At 48.3% G+C, this 23,275-nt stretch overlaps 9 protein-coding genes and 1 non-coding gene across 10 annotated transcripts; 5 read left to right on the forward strand and 5 right to left on the reverse strand.

Annotated features, from left to right (window-relative positions):
- Positions 1 to 13: 13 nt before the first annotated feature.
- EDB93DRAFT_1153503 (Piwi domain-containing protein) lies at positions 14 to 3,407 on the reverse strand. The gene is made up of 6 exons (XM_041449794.1): positions 2,665 to 3,407; positions 2,140 to 2,609; positions 1,045 to 2,090; positions 887 to 994; positions 626 to 837; positions 14 to 569 (listed from the first exon to the last, which is right to left on the reverse strand). The coding sequence occupies exons 1-6, from the start codon at positions 3,273 to 3,275 to the stop codon at positions 173 to 175; spliced, it is 2,844 nt and encodes a 947-aa protein (XP_041306492.1). The 5' UTR covers positions 3,276 to 3,407; the 3' UTR covers positions 14 to 172.
- An 88-nt stretch (positions 3,408 to 3,495) lies between these two features.
- On the reverse strand, positions 3,496 to 5,350 carry EDB93DRAFT_1153505 (uncharacterized protein). The gene is made up of 3 exons (XM_041449795.1): positions 4,035 to 5,350; positions 3,886 to 3,981; positions 3,496 to 3,831 (listed from the first exon to the last, which is right to left on the reverse strand). The coding sequence occupies exons 1-3, from the start codon at positions 5,262 to 5,264 to the stop codon at positions 3,595 to 3,597; spliced, it is 1,563 nt and encodes a 520-aa protein (XP_041306493.1). The 5' UTR covers positions 5,265 to 5,350; the 3' UTR covers positions 3,496 to 3,594.
- Positions 5,351 to 5,357: 7 nt separating this feature from the next.
- Positions 5,358 to 6,372, forward strand: EDB93DRAFT_540600 (uncharacterized protein). The gene is made up of 4 exons (XM_041456661.1): positions 5,358 to 5,630; positions 5,685 to 5,772; positions 5,841 to 5,919; positions 5,975 to 6,372. The coding sequence occupies exons 1-4, from the start codon at positions 5,402 to 5,404 to the stop codon at positions 6,239 to 6,241; spliced, it is 663 nt and encodes a 220-aa protein (XP_041306494.1). The 5' UTR covers positions 5,358 to 5,401; the 3' UTR covers positions 6,242 to 6,372.
- A 378-nt stretch (positions 6,373 to 6,750) lies between these two features.
- Positions 6,751 to 8,812, reverse strand: EDB93DRAFT_1289651 (glycoside hydrolase family 18 protein; the record flags this gene model as incomplete). Its single annotated transcript, XM_041454544.1, has 12 exons — positions 6,751 to 7,052; positions 7,105 to 7,154; positions 7,204 to 7,232; positions 7,282 to 7,461; positions 7,513 to 7,535; positions 7,592 to 7,804; positions 7,856 to 7,865; positions 7,922 to 8,006; positions 8,060 to 8,072; positions 8,125 to 8,236; positions 8,305 to 8,544; positions 8,606 to 8,812. 12 exons carry the CDS (start codon positions 8,810 to 8,812, stop codon positions 6,943 to 6,945), a joined length of 1,272 nt encoding a protein of 423 aa, XP_041306495.1. The 3' UTR covers positions 6,751 to 6,942.
- Positions 8,813 to 10,662: 1,850 nt separating this feature from the next.
- On the forward strand, positions 10,663 to 10,736 carry EDB93DRAFT_t75. The gene has a single exon. It is a non-coding gene; the product is annotated as a tRNA-Val (tRNA).
- A 1,112-nt stretch (positions 10,737 to 11,848) lies between these two features.
- Positions 11,849 to 14,608, reverse strand: EDB93DRAFT_540744 (glycoside hydrolase family 18 protein). Its single transcript, XM_041456662.1, has 13 exons — positions 14,355 to 14,608; positions 14,093 to 14,304; positions 13,775 to 14,032; positions 13,613 to 13,724; positions 13,548 to 13,560; positions 13,410 to 13,494; positions 13,344 to 13,353; positions 13,081 to 13,293; positions 13,002 to 13,024; positions 12,768 to 12,950; positions 12,265 to 12,293; positions 12,165 to 12,214; positions 11,849 to 12,111 (listed from the first exon to the last, which is right to left on the reverse strand). The coding sequence occupies exons 2-13, from the start codon at positions 14,297 to 14,299 to the stop codon at positions 12,002 to 12,004; spliced, it is 1,293 nt and encodes a 430-aa protein (XP_041306496.1). The 5' UTR covers positions 14,300 to 14,304; positions 14,355 to 14,608; the 3' UTR covers positions 11,849 to 12,001.
- Positions 14,609 to 15,217: 609 nt separating this feature from the next.
- Positions 15,218 to 17,059, forward strand: EDB93DRAFT_1153525 (uncharacterized protein). Its single transcript, XM_041449796.1, has 3 exons — positions 15,218 to 15,601; positions 15,805 to 16,069; positions 16,134 to 17,059. The coding sequence occupies exons 1-3, from the start codon at positions 15,303 to 15,305 to the stop codon at positions 16,626 to 16,628; spliced, it is 1,059 nt and encodes a 352-aa protein (XP_041306497.1). The 5' UTR covers positions 15,218 to 15,302; the 3' UTR covers positions 16,629 to 17,059.
- Positions 17,060 to 17,199: 140 nt separating this feature from the next.
- On the forward strand, positions 17,200 to 18,856 carry EDB93DRAFT_1251686 (uncharacterized protein; the record flags this gene model as incomplete). The annotated part of the gene is made up of 2 exons (XM_041453190.1): positions 17,200 to 17,231; positions 17,293 to 18,856. The coding sequence occupies 2 exons, from the start codon at positions 17,200 to 17,202 to the stop codon at positions 18,854 to 18,856; spliced, it is 1,596 nt and encodes a 531-aa protein (XP_041306498.1).
- A 267-nt stretch (positions 18,857 to 19,123) lies between these two features.
- Positions 19,124 to 20,891, forward strand: EDB93DRAFT_1087639 (peptidase family M48-domain-containing protein; the record flags this gene model as incomplete). The annotated part of the gene is made up of 8 exons (XM_041446059.1): positions 19,124 to 19,254; positions 19,315 to 19,555; positions 19,611 to 19,864; positions 19,917 to 20,124; positions 20,173 to 20,242; positions 20,293 to 20,480; positions 20,532 to 20,734; positions 20,789 to 20,891. 8 exons carry the CDS (start codon positions 19,124 to 19,126, stop codon positions 20,889 to 20,891), a joined length of 1,398 nt encoding a protein of 465 aa, XP_041306499.1.
- A 105-nt stretch (positions 20,892 to 20,996) lies between these two features.
- On the reverse strand, positions 20,997 to 23,023 carry EDB93DRAFT_1251688 (autophagy-related protein 22-like protein; the record flags this gene model as incomplete). The annotated part of the gene is made up of 8 exons (XM_041453191.1): positions 20,997 to 21,185; positions 21,242 to 21,269; positions 21,321 to 21,399; positions 21,455 to 21,757; positions 21,810 to 22,547; positions 22,597 to 22,670; positions 22,724 to 22,915; positions 22,968 to 23,023. The coding sequence occupies 8 exons, from the start codon at positions 23,021 to 23,023 to the stop codon at positions 20,997 to 20,999; spliced, it is 1,659 nt and encodes a 552-aa protein (XP_041306500.1).
- Between the last annotated feature and the right edge of the window lie 252 nt (positions 23,024 to 23,275).

A 23,275-nucleotide genomic window follows, 5' to 3' on the forward strand; every position in this document is an offset into this window, starting at 1 on the left:
TCGAACTGCGGTGTAAATTAATGAACCGCTGACTCAGGATTCCGAGTCAGGAAAGAATTTCATTTTCACACGCACAGACCAAATTTTAGATCAACATACATACATATCATATCTGCAAATACATGACGACGACACAAATACAGTATACTTGCACGACTTACAGTAGCCCCAATCAGATATAAAACATGCTCCCGCGCAAGTCAGGATGCACGCCTTCTCCCCATGCTGTCTTCGCTGCCAGAAACACACGCGCCTTCTCTTCCTCTTTGTCCACTTTTCCTTTTCCCTTCCCCTTCCCTGTCGCAACAGAGCTTGATACCTTGTCGTCGGTACTCAAGAAATCGTTCAAGTAACATCTCCCTCTTTCACAAGCCAAGTCGGCGTAGTATGCAGCTGGGACGAGGCTCACCGCCTTGGTGGCCCGAGCGTATAGGTAACTCGCAGTGTGTGTACCCTGCTGAACTTCATCTGCGCCAAGGCGGTTCTCGTCGTACACCACTGTGTAGTGTGTCGCCTTCACGTGGCCTTGCAAGCCAGCATGGGCTTGAAGGTAAAAATCAAAGTCAAATCTATAGTGATCCAAATGTTAGAAAGATCTACTCATAATCAAATAGACGGGCCATACACTGCAGTGACGCCTCGATCAACGACAGTTCCTGGACGGGTGTTACCGTTCCGGTCCGCGAACTGGGACTCGGTCGGCCAGAACTTGGCGTGGTGGCGCTTTCCGCAAATGATGATCGTCAATGCTGGGCGATACGGCTTTGTTTGGGGGACTCTCTTGAATGCCTCCAACATCTTAGGAAGCTCTTCCTCCAGCACGGTATTGAATTGGCCCTATCCATTCATTAGCAAGTGACATCAAGATCGAAAAAGCCCACCTCACTTCAGACACGCCATCCCTATAAACAATGACTCGGTCTGGTAGCGCTCGATTCTTCTCACTGTAAAACATAAGGCGCTCTATCATCATCGGAGTCAGGTCTGTAATCATCTAAAAGCAAGGGCTGAGTGCTAGGGCAACAATATTGTGATGTCGCCTACCTCTTTCTTGGTCTCCTGACACCTGAGACTCGCTGGGAATTGGACGAAAAAACTATCTGCGCTCGCGACAACGGCAGCAATTGATGGTGTGCCTTCAATACTACCAGGACCAGGGTGCGTGACGTCCATGCCCACAACCATCGTCTTGGCCTTTGTCCACCATTTCATGCTCTCCGAATCCAGCATATGGTTGATACCTCCGAGTTTTGTGTTCAACTTGAGAGCAACATTCGAGAAGTATTGATCTTGTTTATTGCGGTCCCGTAGCACCTTATCCGTAAGCATATGGAGGGTGTGGATGCCCAACTCGACATCACAAATCCGCTTTATTCCTGGGTAAATGTAGTTGTCCCGGCGAGACAGGATAATGAGTATGAAGGTCGGTTTTCCTGTCAGGGAAATTTGTCGTTTGATGGCCTGACGAATCGAATCCAGCGCCTGCTGTCTTGATGGGTCACGAGCGGGAGGAATAAGCGATTGGTTCAACAAAATGGGGGATGACCCCAGTGACATGCCGCTATTGCGGCATTTCTCACCAAAGCCCTTCCAGATTCCTTCCAAAGCCGGGTCGGTGGGCCCGCTGAACACACTTTGTCCATCTCTAATGACAAGCACCCACCAGCTCTTGATTGTTCCGCCAAGGTGGAACTTAACGTCAAGAATATTCCAACTGCCGCTGTTGACGCTGGGAGGCTTCCCTGCTTTGTAGCTGAGGCGAGGAGGGGGGAGCTCACGTGCAGGGATGACCGCCATGTTGTTGTCTACCGCCATGCCGAAGTTGCTCATAGGACTACCCAGTGTCTGAGGCGTAAATCCGAGAGTAGGAAGGCCACGGTCAACGATGGCATCTGCATTGATTTTGGGCGGATTGCAGGCAAATTTAATCATGCTCGAAGTTTCTTTCTCATTGAGACGACCTCTGAACGGTTGCCCAGGCTCTATTTCACACAGTTCGGCTGGTACGTATATCGAGAATTTTGAATTCGGGCCCGAGATGTCGACCACTGGAACGTCGTGTGCATGCTTCAGCTTGATGCGAGGGTATTCTGTCGAAGAGTTAACAATTGAATGACGTATGGGATTAAGGAAACGAACTTCTCTTGAAGTACTCTTCAACAGATATTTGGCCCTTGTACTCTTCGCAGTGAAAAGTTGTCTGCCTGGCAGTCGTAGACATGATCTTCTTAATCGGTTTCTTTTGCTTGTACCCTAGATGACTCGTGGTCACCTTGAGCTTCTGGGCAAACCGTTGAAGCATAGCGCCATTGGATGACCGGTTGAACTCGATGATGGCGTCGGCAAGGTTGCCTGGCTTGTAGAAAGCAGTCATACAGACACCGACGTTCACCATGAGTTCCTTATACACGGGCCTGGCAGACGTGAAGAAGCCTTTCCAGGCTTCCACGCCAAGCGCTAGGTCAAAGCGCTCTTGAGAGGGAAAGAAATAGCGATTCTTGCCCACACGAACGCCGGTACGCGATGCATGCGTTTGAAGGATTAGATTTATAGCAGCTATCAGCGGCTGGGGGTCGTAGTCTCGTGACTCGATGTTGCCACTGAGATACCTGCCACAATGAATTAATATGAGAACAAATGAAGCAGCAGCTTTCCGTGACTTACTTTGTGAGCTGTGCAACATCCAGGTTACCCGTGTGGGTAATTGAAAAAGTATATGTCTTGGATTTGGCGTTGGGACCAGCTTCCCCATCCTCATAATACTGGACATGCACGTCAAGGGGTTCAGGCAGCTTCTTGAAAGATACAAGCCTCTCGCTGCTGTCATGGCCGGTGAACGGCACAAACTCCCCCCAGCCTTGTTGATTGCTCTGTTCCAGGAGCCAGAAAAGGCGCGCACGAATGCGCTTAATGTCTGTGGACGGCGTGATCTGGACATGGTAGTCGTAAATGGGTCCCTTTGGAAGTTTGATGGGGAAGAAATTGGCTCGCAATGTGATTTGGCGGCCGAGGGTGCCGTAGCCGGGTCGGTGAGGGCGTTTAGCGTCGAAAGCGAGTTTCTTAAAGGAAGAGACCAATTGATCCAAGGTTGCCAGACGTTGGTCTACAGACGTAGGGCCCCGGAATATCAATTCTCCTGGGCCTCCTCCTCTGGGACCACCGCCATACCCGCCCCTCGTACCAGAGCCTCTTCCTCCACCAAATCCGCCACCACCCCGAGAGCCACCGGGAGGACCACCGCGGCTACCGCCTCTTCCTCGTGGATTGTTACTCATAGTTAAAAAATGTGTTAGTAGTTGTGCGGGAAGAGCCTAGCTAAAACATCAAAAAGCAGTTAGTTATAGGCAGTCGTGAGTGGCACTCCTGAAGCGAGTCAAGTACGCATCTTTGTGGCTGTACGACGAGGCTGTGAAGCATGTGAAAGGCAACGGGTTTTGCATTGTTTCCCGAATTCTGATGTTGATTGACAGAAATGATTGATTTTGCGCCCTATGATGCAATTCAAATCATTTTTTAATGCGATTATCTACGCTTCTTTGTCGTGCTTCTGTCACATTACGCTACGTAGTTCACAACTAAATATGGCCTATAACCCTATACCTCATACCTGAACACCTCGTAAGACCAACGATCGCCCTTTCTCCACCAGCGCGTCGTGCCCATCTCAATCTCACGCAGTGCAGGATAAGCTGCGGAGATCTTTGGCACGAGGAGTCGTTGCTTTGCAATATCACCGCAAAAGGTCACCGATTTTTGGTAATATTGAAGATGCAGTGTCTCGAGCTTTTCCGGAAGTGGGAGATGACCGTTAGCGATCCAATTCAAGAAACCCTGATTCGAAAAATTCATCAGAATTCTGCTAAGCTAGCTCGTCAATGGTCTCACCGATATCAAGAACAACGGATGGCGTGAGAAGTTATCGCTATCACGCACTTCCATCCTATCAGCGAGCATGTCCATAATAAGTGACATGGGTTCCTCCTTGTTTGACATAAGCAACCGGAAAAGATTTCATGCAGAGGGCGTAAACTCACCACATCAACGCCCATATTAATATTTGGCGTGCGCAGGATATCAAGCCGCAGATGGCGAAGATTGGGGTGGATGCGCACGATGTCCTGCATGCTGTCGGGGGTAGGATGATAAGGGGAGAGCATAAGATCGTGTACCGCGCGGCTGGACGCAGAACAGTCATCCAATGCTTTGCAGATAACATTGTTGTCGTAGACACCAAACGGATTGCCGAGACTGGCTTGAGGGTCGGTCCTGTGATTCATCCTCAAACAAACAGCGTTGACGGGCCGCCCAGGAAGTAGAACTGGGACAAGAGTCGGAAAACCGTCGTAAGCCATGAGGTTAGGAATAACAGATTGTAAAACGGGCTTGCTGGGCTTGGCCATGGTCGAGAAATTCGAAATAGTGAGCGATGTGAGGGAAGGCGTTCTATCCAAAAAAGCAAACAGCGTATTTATGTGGGCTTCTGGAACCACCACAGAAAGATGCTTCAGTTTCTCGAACTGCCCCAACCGACCGATTTCAAGGAGAAAAGAGTCCGAAAATGTGAGGTCGAGTAGTGTGAGCCTTTCTAAATGTTGAATATTGAACAGCGAGGAAATAAGCCGTGAGGTGGGAGGTGGGACGAGTGGTGGATCGCGATGTGCTTCATATATGATTGATACGACTTTAAGCTTCATGGAATTTCCAGTGAATGAAAGATCGCAGCGTTCCATGTTGAGGCATTCCAGCTGAGGGATTTTTGTGAGCGCAGACCAGCGCTCTTCTCCCATGTAAATATCTGAAATATTCAGCACACGAAGGTTTCTGCACGAGGGCAAAACGAGGAAAATGGAGGTGGATGGTTGTACGAAGGGGAAGGAGGTTTTGTCGTATTGCATGATCTCGGTTTCCTCTAATGGAGCAGGCGAACCATATGTCTTGATGCTCCATGTCTCCACTAGTCCGAGTACTTCCCAGGCATCACTGTCACTTTGAAGCGCATGAAGACGACCAAGTAGTCGATGTGCTCGTCTAATTCGTGCGGCATCTTCGTTTCGAGGCTGGAATATGTGCCGGACGGTGTGCTTGTACGGGATTGTAGTGGTGATGTGTTTGAACAGTAAGTCTTTGCAGATAAAACGAAATGACCGACAAGTGGATGAGACGTTAAGGAGATCTTGAAACGCCAGAAAACTCCAGCAATGGTGCCAAAGTTCGGGGGGAAGCGTATACTTTGGTTTCTGCAAAGATCCAAAGAGTTGACCCATTATGCACTAGTAGCATATTCTCTTAGGGCGTCGAAGGCTGAAGTAATATGTATTACGTAATAAAAGCGTCATACCAGCGCGCCAAATAGGGTCGTTGAACTCACCTCTCAACGTTGGTACAAACCTCCTTCTGTAAAATGGAGAACCCACAACGCGATTTTCCAGACGTGTTGACAACTCTCACTACCTCCCGTAACCCTGATGATTTGCGTGCGGCTGTGAACAAATTCTACACGCACAACGCCTCTTTGCAACACCCTTTCAGGATCGTAGAGCATGGAGCAAACTCAAGCCAAAAAATCTTGGGCATGTACGAGTGGTATCGCATAATTAGCCCCGATACTACCAGTAATGTGAATTCAGTGTGTTAGTTTACTCAATTTTTTTTGGTTGTTCAAAGCTGACTATATGCGCGTCTAGGTTACGACAAGAAATCCCATGTTCTTGTCGCTGAGGTAACTCAGCACTTTCATGTGCGAATTAGCCCCTTTAAGGCAGTCCCTTTTCGGTGAGTGTATGCGCGCTATTCGTGTCCAGTCGCGATGTTGACGTGAACGTGAATCGCGCATCTGTCAGCTACATTATCCGCATCAAGCTCCAGGAGCGAAATAAGTTATTCTATATCTATGCCCAAGAAGAATTCATGCACCCCACGGTTGGTCTATTGTCGATTATATGCTTTTAGATTCCGCCCTGATCATTGATATTAGGACTTGATGAATTCAGTTCTGCCGCCTCTTACTCCGCTGGTCCGGCTCACACTTGTCTTTTTCACGTTTATCGGTGTCATGTCCTCGAAGGTGTGGGTCTTCAGCCTGCTCCTGTGGGCGAAGCTCTTCGGCATAGGTAGCGACATTCAGAGAGGCCAAGTGAAATCGGGCTCGACGAGGTCGGTGCAACCTGAAGCCCGGGAGACGGTAGATGGGGTGTTGAAGACTACGCAATACGGACAGTCCAAAGGTAACGGAAACAATTGAATTCTGGCCCACTTCAGCTTTGGCTTCTCCAGTTCATCGATTCATCATCATTCGCAGCTGTACTTTATGCACTAGCAGGATCAGGACACTGTACTTTTATCACCAATACTTAGAAGCTGTATTTTCCGACGCAGTCATGGTTGTCGCTTTTGTACTATGTTAGGATGTCGCATTATACCTTCTGTAGAAGTTTCAAATTTCATCATTGGCTCCTGGTGCGTTCTCAATCTATATATTGGCACGTTTCAAAGTCAACCAGTTGATGGCCCTACAAGTTGCGGCGCTTCTATTTCTGACATATGGATGCCATGAAGACTTGCGGTCTGACCTATCTTTGTTATCACCTCCCCACCTGTTGACCTTTGCGCTCCATTACCAGTACTGTGTTTCATCCATGGGTTTGGTGCGCTTCCAAACCCTTGTATACGTGATCCCTATGTTTCAAAGATATGAAACTTTGCCTCATCATATGTTATGAATCCTTACTCTGAAAGCTGATCAAATCATGACCGAAAACAAATGATCGTCATAATTATAGCGGGTATCGCAAAAAACTACCCCATAATTTGCCAGTAAAATAGTACCGGAATACAATAATTATATCTCGCTATCGTCATATCTCGTTTCATCATCCATCACGTTACACATCGCGTCCCCCGCTGCAGCAGGTGAGCAGGGTGGGGTGGCGCCCATCAATACCTTTACAAAGCGGGTGCAGGTGTGAAGGCGGGGGCTGGGAGATCCCTACGCTTAGCTGCGGCGGCGGCTGTAGAGGTGCAAGATCCATCGTTAACCCAGACACCTGCGGATCCTGTTGTGGGACTGTTAAGTTTTTTTGCCTGGAAAAAATAAGTTCAAATCACCTCCAGGGGTGTCATTCTCCGACCAATAGCTTGCGGTCCACAAGTACCCACTAAGTGATGAGTTAGTAGATTGACAAGAGCAAATCATAAGATACGCACTCGTAGGTCACTTCAGAACCTCCGGTATACTGGATAAGGTTCAGTGTCGAACGGAAGAAAAAATAGAAATGTACTCACGGCCACACCAGTGGTCCATGCAGCAACACCTGCGCAAGTACCAGTGCCCGTCGGGGTCGGGGTTGTCGCAGTGGTGCTTGTTGGTGTCGCAGTGGTGCTCGTTGGTGTCGCAGTGGTGGATGGCATAGGCCAAGTGTTCCCGCGCACAGTCGCGATCCACGAGGAACTGGCGTAAGGATACTAATATCGACATCCTCAGAAACCTTGCGAATCACTTGGATTCTCACGTACCTCCCAAACCATGACACCGGCATCTAGAATTCCCCGCGATGATCAGAGAGAGAGGATTAACCAAACAAGACAGACTTACCCCATCCAGCAGCATATGCCGAGGAAACACAGGATGCTAAGAGAGACGGGTCCATGTACCCGTTGGAGGCTTGTGCTGAAGTAGCTGGCTTGCCAATCACAAGCTTGTCCAGAGGAACACCGCTATCAGCGATTTGAAAGAGTGCGGATTCTGGCCAAGTAGTAGAGGAGTTGTACAGGAGGCCATCGCAAGTTGTATACTCCGTTGTGCCCTCTGTATGTTGTTACGAGAGACGAAGGGAACGCATCAAAAAAAAATACATACGGTTGTAAAACTGAGGTGACGGAAAATCAGAACAAGAAATTAAAAATGATAGGACGTCGGCCGCACCTGCACATTGTACCAATCAATCATATCGCCAACCATAGAGTTTACCCAGAGATATCCTCCACCACCCCACTTATCGGGAGAAAACCTTTTGGTTTCAGTCAGTCAGCATCTGATTGGACGCTAATACTATATATTCACCAAGGTGCAACAGCTGTGCGAATAAGTTTAGCGTGATAATGATGTTTTCTGAATATATCACTCACGAGCATGAGTCAATATATATTGACCCTGCGGAAGCTGAGCGCGAAGCTGGGTGGTGAAGTTGCCGAGCCATTGCTCAGCAGAGCCAGTGCCACCATTGAATGCAGCGAAATCCTGAGGAAAGTCAGGTTTCGCCAAGCATCATCAGACATCATCCAACATGCCTCATAGTCGATGTCTACACCCTGGAGACCATATTCGATCACCCAAGCTGCCATGGTATTCGCAGTATCGATGGGGTCGTATCCCGATGAAGTGGGGGTCTCAGTGGACCCAAAAAGGGACACGATGAGTGAGATACCTGCGGCCTCGTACTCAGAGAGAATAGAAGAACGTTGAGCTGCTGTAAGCTCTTCCCATTCCTGAGCTTGATCTGCAGCGCCGTATTCCAAGAGGAAAGACAATGCAAACACATTGAAGCCCTGATTTTTGAACCAGTTCAAGATTATGGTATCAACCGCGAATAGAGAAAAAAAAGCTTACCGAAATCTCTGACGCCGTCGGTTCAGTGGAAACGTACGCGTCACTGTATAAAACGAAATAGGGGGCTACTGGGGTAGCACGCTTCAAAACATTCCTTGCTTTCGGAGTCAGGCCTCTCAGCACCTCCTCAAGAGGCGCAGATGCGACCTCTCTGAAGCACGCGAATGCTGCTAAGGCAGCTGTCAGGGCAAGGTAGAGATGCAACATGAGGTCTGAGATGGAAGGTGAATGAGGGTTTCAATTTGTGCGGTGAAGTAGCTACCTAATCCAACATAATCCGCCGCGATTTATACGTGCAGACAAGAATGCAAAAGTCCCAACCAGAATCAAAATTTCGAGATGCCCCGAGTGCGCGTGATTAGTTATCTCGTGAGTGTGACGGAAATAGTGGGTCGTCAGCTTCTGACGGCAAGGATAACATACGTGGTTCCTGTAAGGTCAGAGAGCCGAATCGTCAGAATAGAACCTCGAGAGTTTGTCAGAGCCCCCTGAAGGGACATGAGGTACCGCAAGGGCATGACGCAGAATGAACGATCACATACAGGATACCGGATAGGTAGGTATCTCCTAGAAGTGGCAAGGGTGAGTGTACTCATGAAGTACTGGCCTCGATCGAGGCACCCAGATCCGCATGGGCAGTGACCGCTAGAACTCGAATACATCAAGTGAACACGAGTGGAACTCACGCTGCTGGGCATAATCTACCCCGATGCCCTAATTAGTATACCCAGACGTCCGAACGGTGGGTGTGTCACTGGAAAGGTATCAGAGGGAGGAGGAGAAGTTAAAAATGAGGACGTATCGCATGCGCCCCACCATATTTAGGATTCTGAGCCCCTACTAAGCCGACAGTAAAGATATCAGTTCATTGCAACTGGATGGTCCTACTATGGATGGAAAGCCGGGAACAGCGGGTAGGTGTCTTCGTAAATATACCTCCTACAAGCTCACATGCGTGGCCGGAACTAGGCATGGGTACCCGAACCCCTTTTTTCCACTCAGACAAGGTTCACGCACGACGGATGGTCCGCAGTTGTTCCAGACGCCTCTGCGATGGTGACGGTGCTCTGAAGACTATCAAGCATGCAATCGAGAGCAAGCTCAATATAATACTGGAGCTGCAGAGGAATTGATCACGCTGTTCAATTTGCGGCAGACTTGGAAATTAGTCAAGTTTAAGGTCACAACAAAAGAGTGGTAGGGCATACGTACAGAGGAACACCGCAAGATAGATCGACCGTCTACATCACTACCAGTAACTCAGAGGGCAGGAGGATGAAAGTAGGTGTTTCTGAGTCTACTTTTGTTGTGGGCAGGCTGTCCAGGGCCGCTTTGGTCGGCCTTGTATCGAGCTTCGGTGCGATCATGGTAGCTCCTGCTGTGGGCGCTTAATTGTGACCATATCCTAAAATAACCTTGAGGCGCAATACCGGCTCCAAGCTCAAGCGGTCAGTTGCAAGTCTGGAACGGTACGGTCATTTACCTGGTCTTGTGATTAATCGATACTAGAAGGAGACGGCGGCCCATCTAGTATGTCTTCAATATCGCGATCCAGATAAGATTCGCACCATGCTGTCGTTTTGTGACCTGCTGCATAACTAAATCCGTCAGGTTGCGCGATTACACTGAAGCCTGCGAGTCATATATAACCAGTGAGTGCCTTGAATTTGCGTCAATGGCTGAAGGAATAGAAAATAGAAGTGTTGCCAAGCGTTGTTCCATATTGGTGACGCAGATTGACCTGCTGGATAGGCCACGGTAAATCTGGAAAGGCATACTACAAGCTGTCAAATAATTACCCGTGATGATTTTACAGCCTGCATCCATCATACTCTTGTGGAAGGTGACGATTTGGTGAGTGTTGACTTCGACATGATCAACCGTGTCGAAGGAAAAACTCATCAAAGAGCATAAAAAGAGTCCTGCAGTGGACCATGCCTCTGGATCAGGAGCATGAAGTGATGTTCTAGGTAGCAAGAAGGGCGAGGCCGTTGAAGTGTTCTCGGATAAGGCCGTAGTGCAGACCAAAATGATAATGTGGGAAACCACGTCATCGCGGTCTGATGGCGTAGTTGGTTATCGCATCTGTCTAACACACAGAAGGTCTCCTGTTCGAGCCAGGGTCAGATCATCATTTTTGCTCTTTTTCCTCTTCAAGCTGTTCGATGACATGTCTGTCCTTTTAGAAGGGGGACGTTCAAATGTATTCTAAACTTGGTCCTTTGCCAAGCTGTGCAGCCTGGTTCCCGCACACGTTATTTTATTCCTGTCTCACTGCCAGACTCCCATTGCGCCAGAGGTCAATGCTCGGAGGACTCGGAATTATCAACTCGGAGGTGCACCGTGCATTGTTTCGTTGACGACACCAACCCCGGTGCTACTGATTTCCCTACTAGTCATTATAGAAAATCTTGGACGACTGAACATAGTCGTTCCTTCTCTATGATTCTCATAGTTTCCTTGCGGTTGTCGACAACGTGCCCAGATGGTTCTCACGCAGATTAGCTATAGCGCTCGTTGGATCATTCCCCGATTATCATACCTCGCTGACAGGCTTGCGGCGCTTCTATTTCTGACGTATGGGTGCCATGAAGACTTGCGGTCTGACCTATCTTTGTTATCACCTCCACACCTGTTGACCTTTGCGCTCCATTACTAGTACTGTGTTTCATCCATGGGTTTGGTGCGCTTCCAAACCCTTGTAACCCTATTTCCTGCCATAGCGCCCGTCCAACATTCTTCCTCTGACAGATTCCCATGGGGGCGTATTAGTAGCACCATCACGCAAGGACCGTCCTCCCATAAGGTTTGCTCATTAAACGTCTATGAGGCCCTCAGACTATTGCTGATCAGTTATTTTGATGTCGTCATAGTGATATGTGTAAACACTGAGCGAGCATGTGTACACGATAGCCTGCGTCGGCGGCGCTGCGTAATTCGAACGTGAAGCTTTTTGAAATCAGCACACCACTGAGTGTTGCGTCGTTAAGGAAAAGGAATGATGCTCCATGACTTCATGCTGATAATATTAGAATTTTGGACGCTCCAATAGCAGGCTCGATTTTACATCAGAACTGAGAAATAGCTACTCGTACATATGACATGGCTACGTGATTTCTACATATGCTTCAAAGATATGAAACTTTGTGTGATTGCTTCATCATATGTTATGAATCCTTATTCTGAAAGCTGATCAGATCATGACCGAAAACAAATGATCGTCATAATTATAGCGGGTATCGCAAAAAACTACCCCATAATTTGCCAGTAAAATAGTACCGGAATACAATAATTATATCTCGCTATCGTCATATCTCGTTTCATCATCCATCACGTTACACATCGCGTCCCCCGCTGCAGCAGGTGAGCAGGGTGGGGTGGCGCCCATCAATACCTTTACAAAGCGGGTGCAGGTGTGAAGGCGGGGGCTGGGAGATCCCTACGCTTAGCCGCGGCGGTGGCTGCAGAGGTGCAGGCTCCATCGTTAACCCAGACACCCGCAGATCCTGTTGTGGGACTGTTAAGTTTTTTTTGTCTGGAAAAAATGAGTTCAAATCACCTCCAGGGGTGTCATTCTCCGACCAATAGCTTGCGGTCCACAGGTATCCTCTAAGTTATGGGTTTAGTAGATGAACAAGAGCAAATAATAGGATACGCACTCGTAGGTCACTTCAGAACCTCCGGTATACTGTATAAGGTTCAGTGTTGATCGGAAGGAAAAATAGAAATGTACTCACGGCCACACCAGTGGTCCATGCAGCAACACCTGCGCAAGTACTGGTACCTGTTGATGTCGTCGTCGTGCTAGTGCTTGTTGGTGTAGTACTAGTGCTCGTCGGTGTGGTACTGGTGCTCGTCGGTGTGATACTGGTGCTCATCGGTGTAGTAGTGTCCGTAGAGGTGCAAGCTCCGTCGTTAACCCAGACACCCGCGGAACCTGTTGTGAGACTGTCAATTTATTTCTGGAAAAACCGAGTTCAAATCACCTCCAGGGGTGTCATCCTCTGTCCACCAGCTTGCGGTCCACAAGTACCCACTAAGTGATGAGTTAGTATATGGACGAGAGTAAATCAGAATATACGCACCCGTAGGTCACTTCAGAACCTCCGGTATACTGTAAAGGTTCAGTGTCGAATGGGGGAAGAAATAGGAATATACTCACGGCCACAGTAGCGGTCCATGCAGCAACACCTGCGCAAGTACCAGTGCCCGTCGGGGTCGGGGTCGTCGCTGTGGTACTAGTGCTTGTTGGTATCGCAGTGCTCGTTGGCGTCGCAGTGGTGGATGGCATAGGCCAGGTGTTCCCACGCACAGTCGCGATCCACGAGGAACTGGCGTAAGGATACTAATATCGACATCCTCAGAAACCTTGCGAATCACTTGGATTCTCACGTACCTCCCAAACCATGACACCGGCATCTAGAATTCCCCGTGATGATCAGAGAGAGAAAACTAACCAAACGAGACAGACTTACCCCATCCAGCAGCATATGCCGAGGAAACACAGGATGCTAAGAGAGATGGGTCCACGTACCCGTTGGAGGCTTGTGCTGAAGTAGCTGGCTTGCCAATCACAAGCTTGTCCAGAGGAACACCGCTATCAGCGATTTGAAAGAGTGCGGATTCTGGCCAAATAGTAGAGGAGTTGTACAGGAGGCCATCACAAGTTGTATACTCCGTTGTGCCCTCTGTTTGTCGTTACTAGAGACGAAGGGAACGCATCAAAAAAAATACATACGGTTGTAAAACTGAGGTGACGGAAAATCAGAACAAGAAATTAAAAATGATAGGACGTCGGCCGCACCTGCACATTGTACCAATCAATCATATCGCCAACCATAGAGTTTACCCAGAGATATCCTCCACCACCCCACTTATCGGGAGAAAACCTTTTGGTTTCAGTCAGTCAGCATCTGATTGGACGCTAATACTATATATTTACCAAGGTGCAACAGCTGTGCGAATAAGTTTAGCGTGATAATGATGTTTTCTGAATGTAGCACTCACGAGCATGAGTCAATATATATTGACCCTGCGGAAGCTGAGTGCGGAGCTGGGTGGTGAAGTTGCCGAGCCATTGCTCAGCAGAGCCAGTGCCACCATTGAATGCAGCGAAATCCTGAGGAAAGTCAGGTTTCGCCAAGCATCATCAGACATCATCCAACATGCCTCATAGTCGATGTCTACACCCTGGAGACCATATTCGATCACCCAAGCTGCCATGGTATTCGCAGTATCGATGGGGTCGTATCCCGATGAAGTGGGGGTCTCAGTGGACCCAAAAAGGGACACGATGAGTGAGATACCTGCGGCCTCGTACTCAGAGAGAATAGAAGAACGTTGAGCTGCTGTAAGCTCTTCCCATTCCTGAGCTTGATCTGCAGCGCCGTATTCCAAGAGGAAAGACAATGCAAACACATTGAAGCCCTGATTTTTGAACCAGTTCAAGATTATGGTATCAACCGCGAATAGAGAAAAAAAGCTTACCGAAATCTCTGACGCAGTCGGTTCGCTGGAAACGTACGCGTCACTGTATAAAACGAAATAGGGGGCTACTGGGGTAGCACGCTTCAAAACATTCCTTGCTTTCGGAGTCAGGCCTCTCAGCACCTCCTCAAGAGGCGCAGATGCGACCTCTCTGAAGCACGCGAATGCTGCTAAGGCAGCTGTCAGGGCAAGGTAGAGATGCAACATGAGGTCTGAGATGGAAGGTGAATGAGGGTTTCAATTTGTGTGGTGAAGTAGTTACTTAATCCAACATCATCCGCCGCGATTTATACGTGCAGACAAGAATACAAAAGTCCCAACCAGAATCAAAATTTCGATATGCCCCGAGTGCGCGTGATTAGTTATCTCGTGAGTGTGACGGAAACAGTGGGTCGTCAGCTTCTGACGGCAAGGATAACATCCGCGGTTCCTGTAGGGTCAGAGAGCCGAATCGTCAGAATAGAACCTCGAGAGCTTGTCAGAGCCCCCTGACGGGACATGAGGTACCGCAAGGGCATGACGCAGAATGAACGATCACATACAGGATACCGGATAGGTAGGTATCTCCTAGGAGTGGCAAAGGTGATGGTACTCGTGAAGTACTGGCCTCGATCGAGGCACCCAGATCCTCATGGGCAGTGACCGCTAGAACTTTTCAGCATCCGGATACATCAAGTGAACACGAGTGGAACTCACGCTGCTGGGCATAATCTACCCCGATACCCTAATTAGTATGCCCAGACTTCCGAACGGTGGATGTGTCACTGGAAAGGTATCAGAGGGAGGGGGAGAAGTTAAAAATGAGGACGTATCGCATGCGCCCCACCATATTTAGGAATCTGAGCCCCTACTAAGCCGACAGTAAAGATATCAGTTCATTGCAACTGGATGGTCCTACTATGGATGGAAAGCCAGGAACAGCGAGTCAGCGACCTGCGGCAAGTGCTATATACTGAACGTGTCACTGTAGTAAGTAAAGAAATGATTACAAGTGCTTCTTCCAAATGGTTGAACTATTTGGAGGGACCGGGAATCATATACATATCTGTTAGCAAGAGACTATATTCAAGTCAATCAATGATTTGTACCGTCGATGATTTCCTCAGTAAACGGTTCTCACGCTGCGATTCGAGACTCCCGCTTTACCCTTGAGAGCCAAATTCAATCCTTCAGTTGTTGACAACATACGGGAGGTGCTTGGGGAATCGGGATGTCCCATAAACGCAAGTACCGCAAGGTTGCACCATCGGCTATCCCCGTGGCTACACCAGATCCTTTCACTTTGTCTATTCAAGCGTACGAGGCCACTATCATCCGCGGCCCGCAATCTCTTTCAACAGCACTTTCTCTTGAGGCGCCGCATCTTCCAACTTTGGGGGTCTATGCAAACGATCCTCAAATCGGTAACGCTCTCATACAATGGGGTGCTAGCGCAAGAAATTTTCAACTTCTTAACTCGGATTTTTCTTTCCCCGAAGCGTCGGATGGCAAGGCTACTTGGGTGGACAGGTGGGTCTCCCTAGTAGTATGTTCATTGCTAAGTTGTGGCGAGTCGTCCCAAAAAAAAAAAAAACAAAGTGGCAATTATATACTCTGCGAATGCAATGTCTATCTGAGCAGATCCGTCGGATCTATGCTCTCTGCTTCACATTGGAAGATATGGTCTCATCGTTATCCTCTGTTCCACGCAGTCTAATACAAAACTCGCTTAGATACGACGCTCGTCTTCTCCTCGATACCGTCCGAGAGCATCCAATTCTGAGTACCATCCAGCCAAAGTCTCTGTCGCCAACCGGATGGTCAGACTTGCCATCTGACACTGAAGATACCTTTTTCCTCACACCACATGAAAACGAAGACTACCGGCGCGAGAAACGCAGGCGTCTCATTGACCAAAACAGAGAGGACCGTCTGAGAGCTCTTGCCGAAACCGATGAAAGCGAACAGTTGGATCTTTGGGGAGGTAGTGATGAGGAGGTAAGAGGCTTTCCACTAGTACTGGTAGTAAGGATAACATATTGGACGATAATTTCTGTGCTAGCCTGATGATGCCCAATCAGAGCTCATGAAAAGAACAGCGCTACACCTTCTCTCGTCTCCTAATCCTGCACAACTGGAAATGCGCATTCTCGCAAACCACGGTGCAGATAAGAGATTTGCATTCTTGAGGGGACGGTGGTCACGCGCCTGGCGCATGACCAAGGAGAGGCTCAGGCAAGAAAAAGTTGACCAATCAGCTCAATCGTTGCGCGCTTCACGCAACATACTAGTGGGTCTCGGAGGACTCGCTGCGTATGGAGATAGTGATGACGAAGGTGGCGAAGAAGAGTCTGAAAGTGGGGAAACATATTCATTAAAGGTCGGTGAGAGTCCTGCTACGGCCCTGGATTCGCCTCAGAACCATAATGTGCGGTTGGAGGAGGTTGAACAGGAAGCTCGGCGCGTTAGAGCTAGGGAGTGGGCTGCACAACGCCGTGCACAACAAGGACAAACTTTGAGTACTGATGAATATCAGGCGGATTCCTCAGATTCATAATGACTGCCGGTGACTATTGTTTTACTTCTCAGATATAATGTTCCTTAAATCTGATCTGAAATGCGATGCGTTACGCTCTTTTTGAAATAGTCCCCAAGGAAAATGCCGTTTCTTGACAACGGGCGAGGCGCTCACTCGAACAAAAGTCAATGATCCGACCTCATGTTCAGTACTCTCATGATGGTCCCCTTCGAATTCAACCATTCAGTTGACGTCTACTGGTTTCCTGCACTAGTCAAACATTCCACTTAGACTGGACTTTGGGTGGCGATACAGATATTACGTTTGAACACTTCTCAGCTATCCTAAAACAATTCTTCTAGTCGCCGTCAACTTCGGAAGTTTGACTTGGGCGCAGCCGTCAACCTAAATTGCCCTATCACCCCTGCAGGAAGCCGCAGCGAGCTCCTCCCGTCTGAGTATAAAATATTGTATGTCCTGCTCATCTGTTCTAAACCACGTCCCCGCTGATCGACCTTGTTGTAAGTTTTCCCAATCTTTGCTAAGTAGTGCTCTTCATCTTCTGACGACGGATCCTGAACACAATAGCATCATCACATCAATATTAACCATGTCCCAGTCCCCTTTGATAGCGCAACCGAAGTATGCAAGTCTTTTTTTGCCAAGGCCTAAGATGCGAACTTATCGTCGTTACCCCCCATAGGGAATTAAAGCATGTCGGCATTGTGGGTGCTGGTATGGCTGGCTTGTATGCTGCATATCGGTTGAAATTGTCGAACGATCCCCGCATCGCAGTCTCTCTGTACGAACTGGATGGGAGGGTCGGTGGACGTGTCAAAACCTACCACTTTACATCTGAGAAGGACCAATACTTTGAGGCTGGTGCCATGCGTATTCCAAGCACCCAGATGCATCAGCCAACCTTCGACTTGATTAAACTTCTCAAAGACACCTATCATGCCGATCTTAACCTTATACCTTATCATCTCACCACCCCCGGCAATCGCATCTTCATAAATGGTATTTTGAAGAACGGTGGCGATGATAACACTGCCAAGGCTCTGGGATTCGACCTCCCGGTACCGTATAATGACAAGACTGCAGACGCCCTGCTACTGAGCGCTATACAAGCGTTCATTGATTTGTTGGAGAGAGACTTCGACCAGGGCTGGGAGCTTCTCATGCATCTTGACAAAGTCCCATTCCGTTCCTACCTGGAATCTCTTGAATGGCCGCAATCAGTCATTGATTTCACCGAGACTATGTGCTCTCAGACCAACCAGTTCGCGCTAAGCTTCTCCGAACTCATCATGCAGAACCTCGACTTCGACACTAAACAGTGGTTCACACTGGAAGAGGGAATGGACAGACTCCCTCAGGCACTTGCCAGGGTGGTTGGCATGGATAATATTACCTTTGGTGCGCGAGTGCAGAAGATTGAGCAGACTGGTGATGGTGTCGCTATCTACGCAGATACGCCTAGGGGCCGGATAGAGAAAACCTTTGACAAGGTGATCCTTGCTATTCCGCCTAGTGCGTTGAGGATGATACCAGAGCGTCCTCGCTGGGATTACAGAAAGGAGCAAGCTATCCGCGCTATGTTCTACGAGGCGTTATATAAGATCGGTCTGCGCTTCAAGACTCGATTCTGGGAGCATGTGCAACCCCCTTCTCTAGGGGGACAATCAACGACCGATCTGCCCATTCGGTGGATTGTATATCCATCCAATGGCATCAATTCTGAGGGACCTGGCGTCCTGCTTTTATATTCCTGGAACACAGACGCCTCTGTGTGGTCCTCCATTCCTTTCAATGAACGTCTTAAGAGCTCTCTATGTCACCTTTCAAAGGTTTTCCCGAATGTTGACATCTACGACCAATTCATCGCGGCAGAAGATTTAGCCTGGTCCGAGCACAACCCTACCGGCGACGCCATGTTCCTTCCCGGGCAATTTTCAGAATACTTCGACATTGCTCGTCGTAAGGAAGGTAACATCTACTTTGCGGGAGAGCATTTGAGTCGTCATCATACGTGGATTACTGGAGCCATCGATTCTGCCAGATCAACTGCAGAAGAGGTCATCAGTGACTTTGCCTTCAAACGCGTTCCTACAGGGTGGATTCCCCCAACTGGAACAGAACCTAGTAAGCATTATGATCCTGAGGCTCACCGCAAGGAGGTGATCAAGGGTGGGCTGGAAAATATCAAGAACAACCGCGAGGAGTTCGAGAAGTCTGTCTTACTAAACGCTGTAAACGACAATTAGCATTGATGATCATATATCCACGCACATGTATTATCTATTATTAGTCATCTTCTGCAACCCATCAAACAAGGATGCTCGACGAGACTGTATTCCGCTGGAGGAACGTTCTACCTTATGCCGGTCCTCGGGACTCGGCTACCTAAGTACCAGTGGAAAATGATGGACACGTCCGCCGCCACGTGGTCATGAAATAAAGACGTGTCACGTGATACGATAAAACAGAATGTTCCTAGTAGACGATTCTCCCTAACTTACGTGTTGCACATCATGGACTTGTTGCACTCTCAGCTTGCAGCACTCCAGCAAAAGTTGTCTTTTGTCGCAACTGACCCAATAGACTGGAAGTTTTACGTTCAAGCTTTCTCATGGGGTGTTACGCTGTTCGAGTCTTACCTTCTGTCAGTGTACTGCTCTGTTGAATACTCTTTCCTAACTAACTCTTTTTTTTTTGCTCACAGGCTTCGCCAGTATCCTCTATACTCGAAAACTTCTCCTCCAGAGGTTTTAGCAGGCCACTTTGATGCTGAGGCTTTCACAAAGTCCCAGAATTACGGCAAAGACAAAGCAAAATTCTCCTTGGTCACTGGATTGTTCAAGCAAGCTCTTGATTCTGTCATGCTTCATTATGGATTATATCCATTTGCATGGGATATGGCTGGGCGGATGACAGCTTACTTCGGATATGGTAGCGAGTATGAGGTTCGGTGGCTCCCCTACAATCAATTCCAACCTCAAAACTGACTGAATATAATAGATCTCGCAATCACTTGCGTTTGCTATCGTGCTTTTTGTTATCTCATCCATACCTTCGATACCTCTCTCTGCTTACCAAACATTTGTTTTGGAAGAGAAGCACGGTTTTAACAAGACTACGCCTGCGTTATTCGTCACAGATCTCTTGAAAAGCTGGGCGATTGGCTTTGTCATCGGCATGCCGTTTCTCGCCGCTTTCCTTTACGTCTTTGGGTGGGCTGGAGACCGCTTCGTCCCATGGCTCATGGCTTTTCTGTTCGGTATTTTCCTCTCAGCGAGTAGGGCTGTGCTGATATGCCTTTTCCAGTCTGGCTTTCCAGATCATAATGGTTATCATATATCCGACTGTGATTCAACCACTCTTCAACAAGCTTTCGCCCCTCAAAGAGGGCGAGCTACGCACAAGAACCGAATCACTCGCCACGAAGCTAAATTTCCCCTTGAAGCATCTGTATGAGATTGACGGTTCCAAGCGTAGCTCCCATAGCAACGCTTACTTCTTTGGATTGCCCTGGGTCAGTATACCTCACCTGCTGTGACCATCCCCGCTGATCAGCGTTCAGAGCAAACACATCGTCATATTCGACACCCTGATCAAAGAAAGCAAGCCTGATGAAGTCGAGGCAGTTCTAGGTATGCCCGCGTTTTCTTATCTGGTCTGTCTATTGAATGTTTTTAATCAGCGCATGAACTGGGCCACTGGTACCACATGCACCCAACGAAGTTGCTCTGTGTATCTCAAGTTCATATCTTCACCATCCTTGCTATGTTTCCCGCCTTCCTGCACGCACCCCAGTTCCTGCGGGCATTCGACTTTTCCACGGCTATCTCTGCCCACCCACCCACCATCGTTGCATTCTTGCTATTCCAGGTGCGTAATTACGTGGTCTTCTCATCCATATGACGCTGACTCTGAATGTAGATGATTCTTAGCCCCCTAGAGGCGGTTATTGGCATTGGGCTGAATTCCCTTTCGCGTCAGTTTGAGTGGGAAGCGGACCGTTTTGCGTGCGAGATTGAAGAGCGGTTGTCGGTTCCAGAGATGAAGGATATGGGCGAGAGACTTTCACGGGCGTTGATCACGCTTCATGTCAAGAATCTGAGTACCTTATGGGTTGATTGGCTGTGAGTTGAGTCATGATATCTTGGAATCGACGTGCTGATGTGTCATTGATACAGATACTCGGCTTATCATCACTCCCACCCCACATTGACAGAGCGACTCAAGGCTCTTCAGGCATTCCAGTCTAAGAGGGATAGTGCAGCGAAGAAGGAGCTTTAAATGATTTACTTCCGTTGGATTTAGTACGTATAGTATGAGCAGCTCATAAAGTTGTATATTTCATTCTACTCATCACTCATGGAATATTATTGAGAACGAGTAGTATCATTCTCCAACTAAGATTCTGCGCGAAACATAATCTTTTGCATCCTGCCTCCCCTGGTCAACATTAACGCTGAGGAGGACAGGCACTGCTGCCCACACCATGAATACGAGGAAAAAGAATGCGTAGCGGATGTTCCCCGTGGTATCCGCTATCAGGCCGACGATAAGCGGGCCAACGAAAGAGCTTGACTGTATGCAGAGATGTAGTCAGTGAATGCAAAGCAAATTTGAAACGGTCTGCCCACCTTGTCTGTTATCGAGAAGAGACCGTACCTGGAGCAATGCGTCAATATCCTACGTGCCATACCTGCGAAAGACACATACCATCGAGCTTCTTCCCCAGGAGGTAATAACTCCGCATATAGAGCTCTAGCATAGCTTTGAAACGCGCCATACGCAAAACCTGTGATAGTGATGTCAGTCAGTCAATGCTCGCGATCGAGGCATAGGGCACGGACCAAAATACACTGCAAGGCCAAACATTTCTCCTTGTGTCGTCAGTCCACCAAATCGCGCAGTTCCTTTGAAGACAGGCAGGAATCCTAAGCATCCATATGCCGGAATCAACGAGACCATCATCACGAGAAGAACTAGGACGTGAAGATTTGACCACATGAATTTACGTTGGAGGATGGGGGACACTAGAGAGCCAATGATTCCTGAGAGTGGTGTGATAGCACCGATGAGGACGAGAGACGATGCTTGCATATGCAGAGTTGTTTTCCCAAACAGGATCGCTGTCGATGTTATAGTAGTGAAACCTGTTTTGAGAAGTCAAATTAACAGAAGTAGTTGATTTGTGGAATAACAAACCATCAGATAGAAGGAACCAAGCAGCAAGGTATCTGAATGTATTTTGAAGACGCTTTATCTCCCGCCAGCGAAGCATAACTCCCAATCGTTTCCATGCAACCGCAATCTCCGAACTGAAGGTCCAATCGTCATCTGGCTTGATAGAACTGGATTCTGGTTCATCGACGTTGCTTGCATTTGGGAGCCAGATAGCAGCAGGTATCGAGAACAATGCCCACCATATGCCGCTGAGACCAATGGCGAGACGTAGTGAGAAAGTAGAACCATCCAGGCGAGTGACAGGTATGAGGGCAACCAAGAGAAGAATAATACCTGCACCGTAACCTGAAGCAATTCCTAAGGATGATATTCGCGAGGTGGCTCTCGATAATGCGGCAGTATAGGTCGATTGAGAAGTGCTTGGATGGATTGGACGACCAAGAAGAGGATCTGACACTTCTTCGAAAGAGGGCTCTAAGTCAAGATCAATGCTTGCCGTAAGAGCAGAATTCTCATCCCGGTTTTCAAGCGAGCTTGTCATTTCGGAGTAAGCTTGAACTACTTCTGGGGAATCTTTCGCCAACGATGGCAGGTACGCGTTCATAGCTACTACGGAGGCACCAAATCCAACGTTGGCCAAAATTGCAAACAGCGCAGAAACCATCCATAACGGAGATGTCGATGATAGAGGGAGAAAAAGGCTCGCGGAGAAAGCGCCTATTGCAGCGAAAGTGAGGAGAAGGGGTTTTCTGTATGACGCTGCCACGAGTAATGAAGACTAGATCCAGAACGAAACTGTGGAACATACAGCGGTCGGCTATGCTCCCCATTGAAATCACCGTGAGTGCTTGCAAAGCGACAGACATAGAGTAGACATAGAGGCTGAGTATGTTATTACATTCGTACCAGCGCTAGCTAGAATAGAATAGACGCACCTGAAACTGGCGGTATCTATCCACAACCAACCAATTTTCACTGCACATCTGCCATCAACGTTTGCGCGCGAAACACCAGGGAGTGAAGAGCATGATTCAGTCCTCTCTGGTTGCAAGAACCCATTGTCCCGGGCAAATTGCTCAAGACATATTGGTAGGAAGAGTGTGAGGGAAACTACTACAAAAGCCTCGCTTGCTATAACTTGAGTAACTTGTTTGGGAGGAGAGAATGAATACCACACACCTAGCGAACGCATATATGAGCCATCCTCTCAGCTTTTGCTTGTATGTGGCCGGCATTACTGTAACAATCATATTGCGTGAGTCTGGTGCAGACCCCACACACACGTGACTATTACCATTTGCGTCGACCGCCAAGTAACCGCCGCTACGGTGGACTATGTGTATCAGGTTAGTTTTCCAAATGCGATAATCACCCGTTGTACTCCATTGTTTGTGTATTAGTAAATACGGTGGCTGTGGTTTCATTTCCCCACAACACCCACCACCATCGAAGCTCGTCGTCGCCATCAGCGTGCTCGTCGTCACCAC

The sequence above is a fragment of the Suillus bovinus genome (genome assembly GCF_016758785.1).
Source record: "Suillus bovinus strain UH-Sbo-P2 chromosome Unknown EDB93scaffold_38, whole genome shotgun sequence".
NCBI classification, from domain to species: Eukaryota; Fungi; Basidiomycota; class Agaricomycetes; order Boletales; family Suillaceae; genus Suillus; species Suillus bovinus.

Coding starts and splice junctions, on each gene's coding strand:
- EDB93DRAFT_1153503 (XM_041449794.1), bottom strand. CDS start 3,275: ATGAGTAACAATCCACGAGGAAGAGGCGGTAGCCGCGGTGGTCCTCCC. Junction 838..886: donor ATAGGGATGGCGTGTCTGAA/GTGAGGTGGGCT, acceptor ATGAATGGATAG/GGCCAATTCAATACCGTGCT. Junction 570..625: donor GATCGAGGCGTCACTGCAGT/GTATGGCCCGTC, acceptor GGATCACTATAG/ATTTGACTTTGATTTTTACC.
- EDB93DRAFT_1153505 (XM_041449795.1), bottom strand. CDS start 5,264: ATGGGTCAACTCTTTGGATCTTTGCAGAAACCAAAGTATACGCTTCCC. Junction 3,982..4,034: donor TTAATATGGGCGTTGATGTG/GTGAGTTTACGC, acceptor ATGTCAAACAAG/GAGGAACCCATGTCACTTAT. Junction 3,832..3,885: donor ATCCGTTGTTCTTGATATCG/GTGAGACCATTG, acceptor TTTTCGAATCAG/GGTTTCTTGAATTGGATCGC.
- EDB93DRAFT_540600 (XM_041456661.1), top strand. CDS start 5,402: ATGGAGAACCCACAACGCGATTTTCCAGACGTGTTGACAACTCTCACT. Junction 5,773..5,840: donor TTTAAGGCAGTCCCTTTTCG/GTGAGTGTATGC, acceptor CGCATCTGTCAG/CTACATTATCCGCATCAAGC. Junction 5,920..5,974: donor AAGAATTCATGCACCCCACG/GTTGGTCTATTG, acceptor CATTGATATTAG/GACTTGATGAATTCAGTTCT.
- EDB93DRAFT_540744 (XM_041456662.1), bottom strand. CDS start 14,299: ATGTTGCATCTCTACCTTGCCCTGACAGCTGCCTTAGCAGCATTCGCG. Junction 14,033..14,092: donor CGACTGCGTCAGAGATTTCG/GTAAGCTTTTTT, acceptor TTCAAAAATCAG/GGCTTCAATGTGTTTGCATT. Junction 12,294..12,767: donor CATGGACCGCTACTGTGGCC/GTGAGTATATTC, acceptor AACCTTATACAG/TATACCGGAGGTTCTGAAGT.
- EDB93DRAFT_1153525 (XM_041449796.1), top strand. CDS start 15,303: ATGTCCCATAAACGCAAGTACCGCAAGGTTGCACCATCGGCTATCCCC. Junction 15,602..15,804: donor AAGGCTACTTGGGTGGACAG/GTGGGTCTCCCT, acceptor AAACTCGCTTAG/ATACGACGCTCGTCTTCTCC. Junction 16,070..16,133: donor GGGGAGGTAGTGATGAGGAG/GTAAGAGGCTTT, acceptor TTTCTGTGCTAG/CCTGATGATGCCCAATCAGA.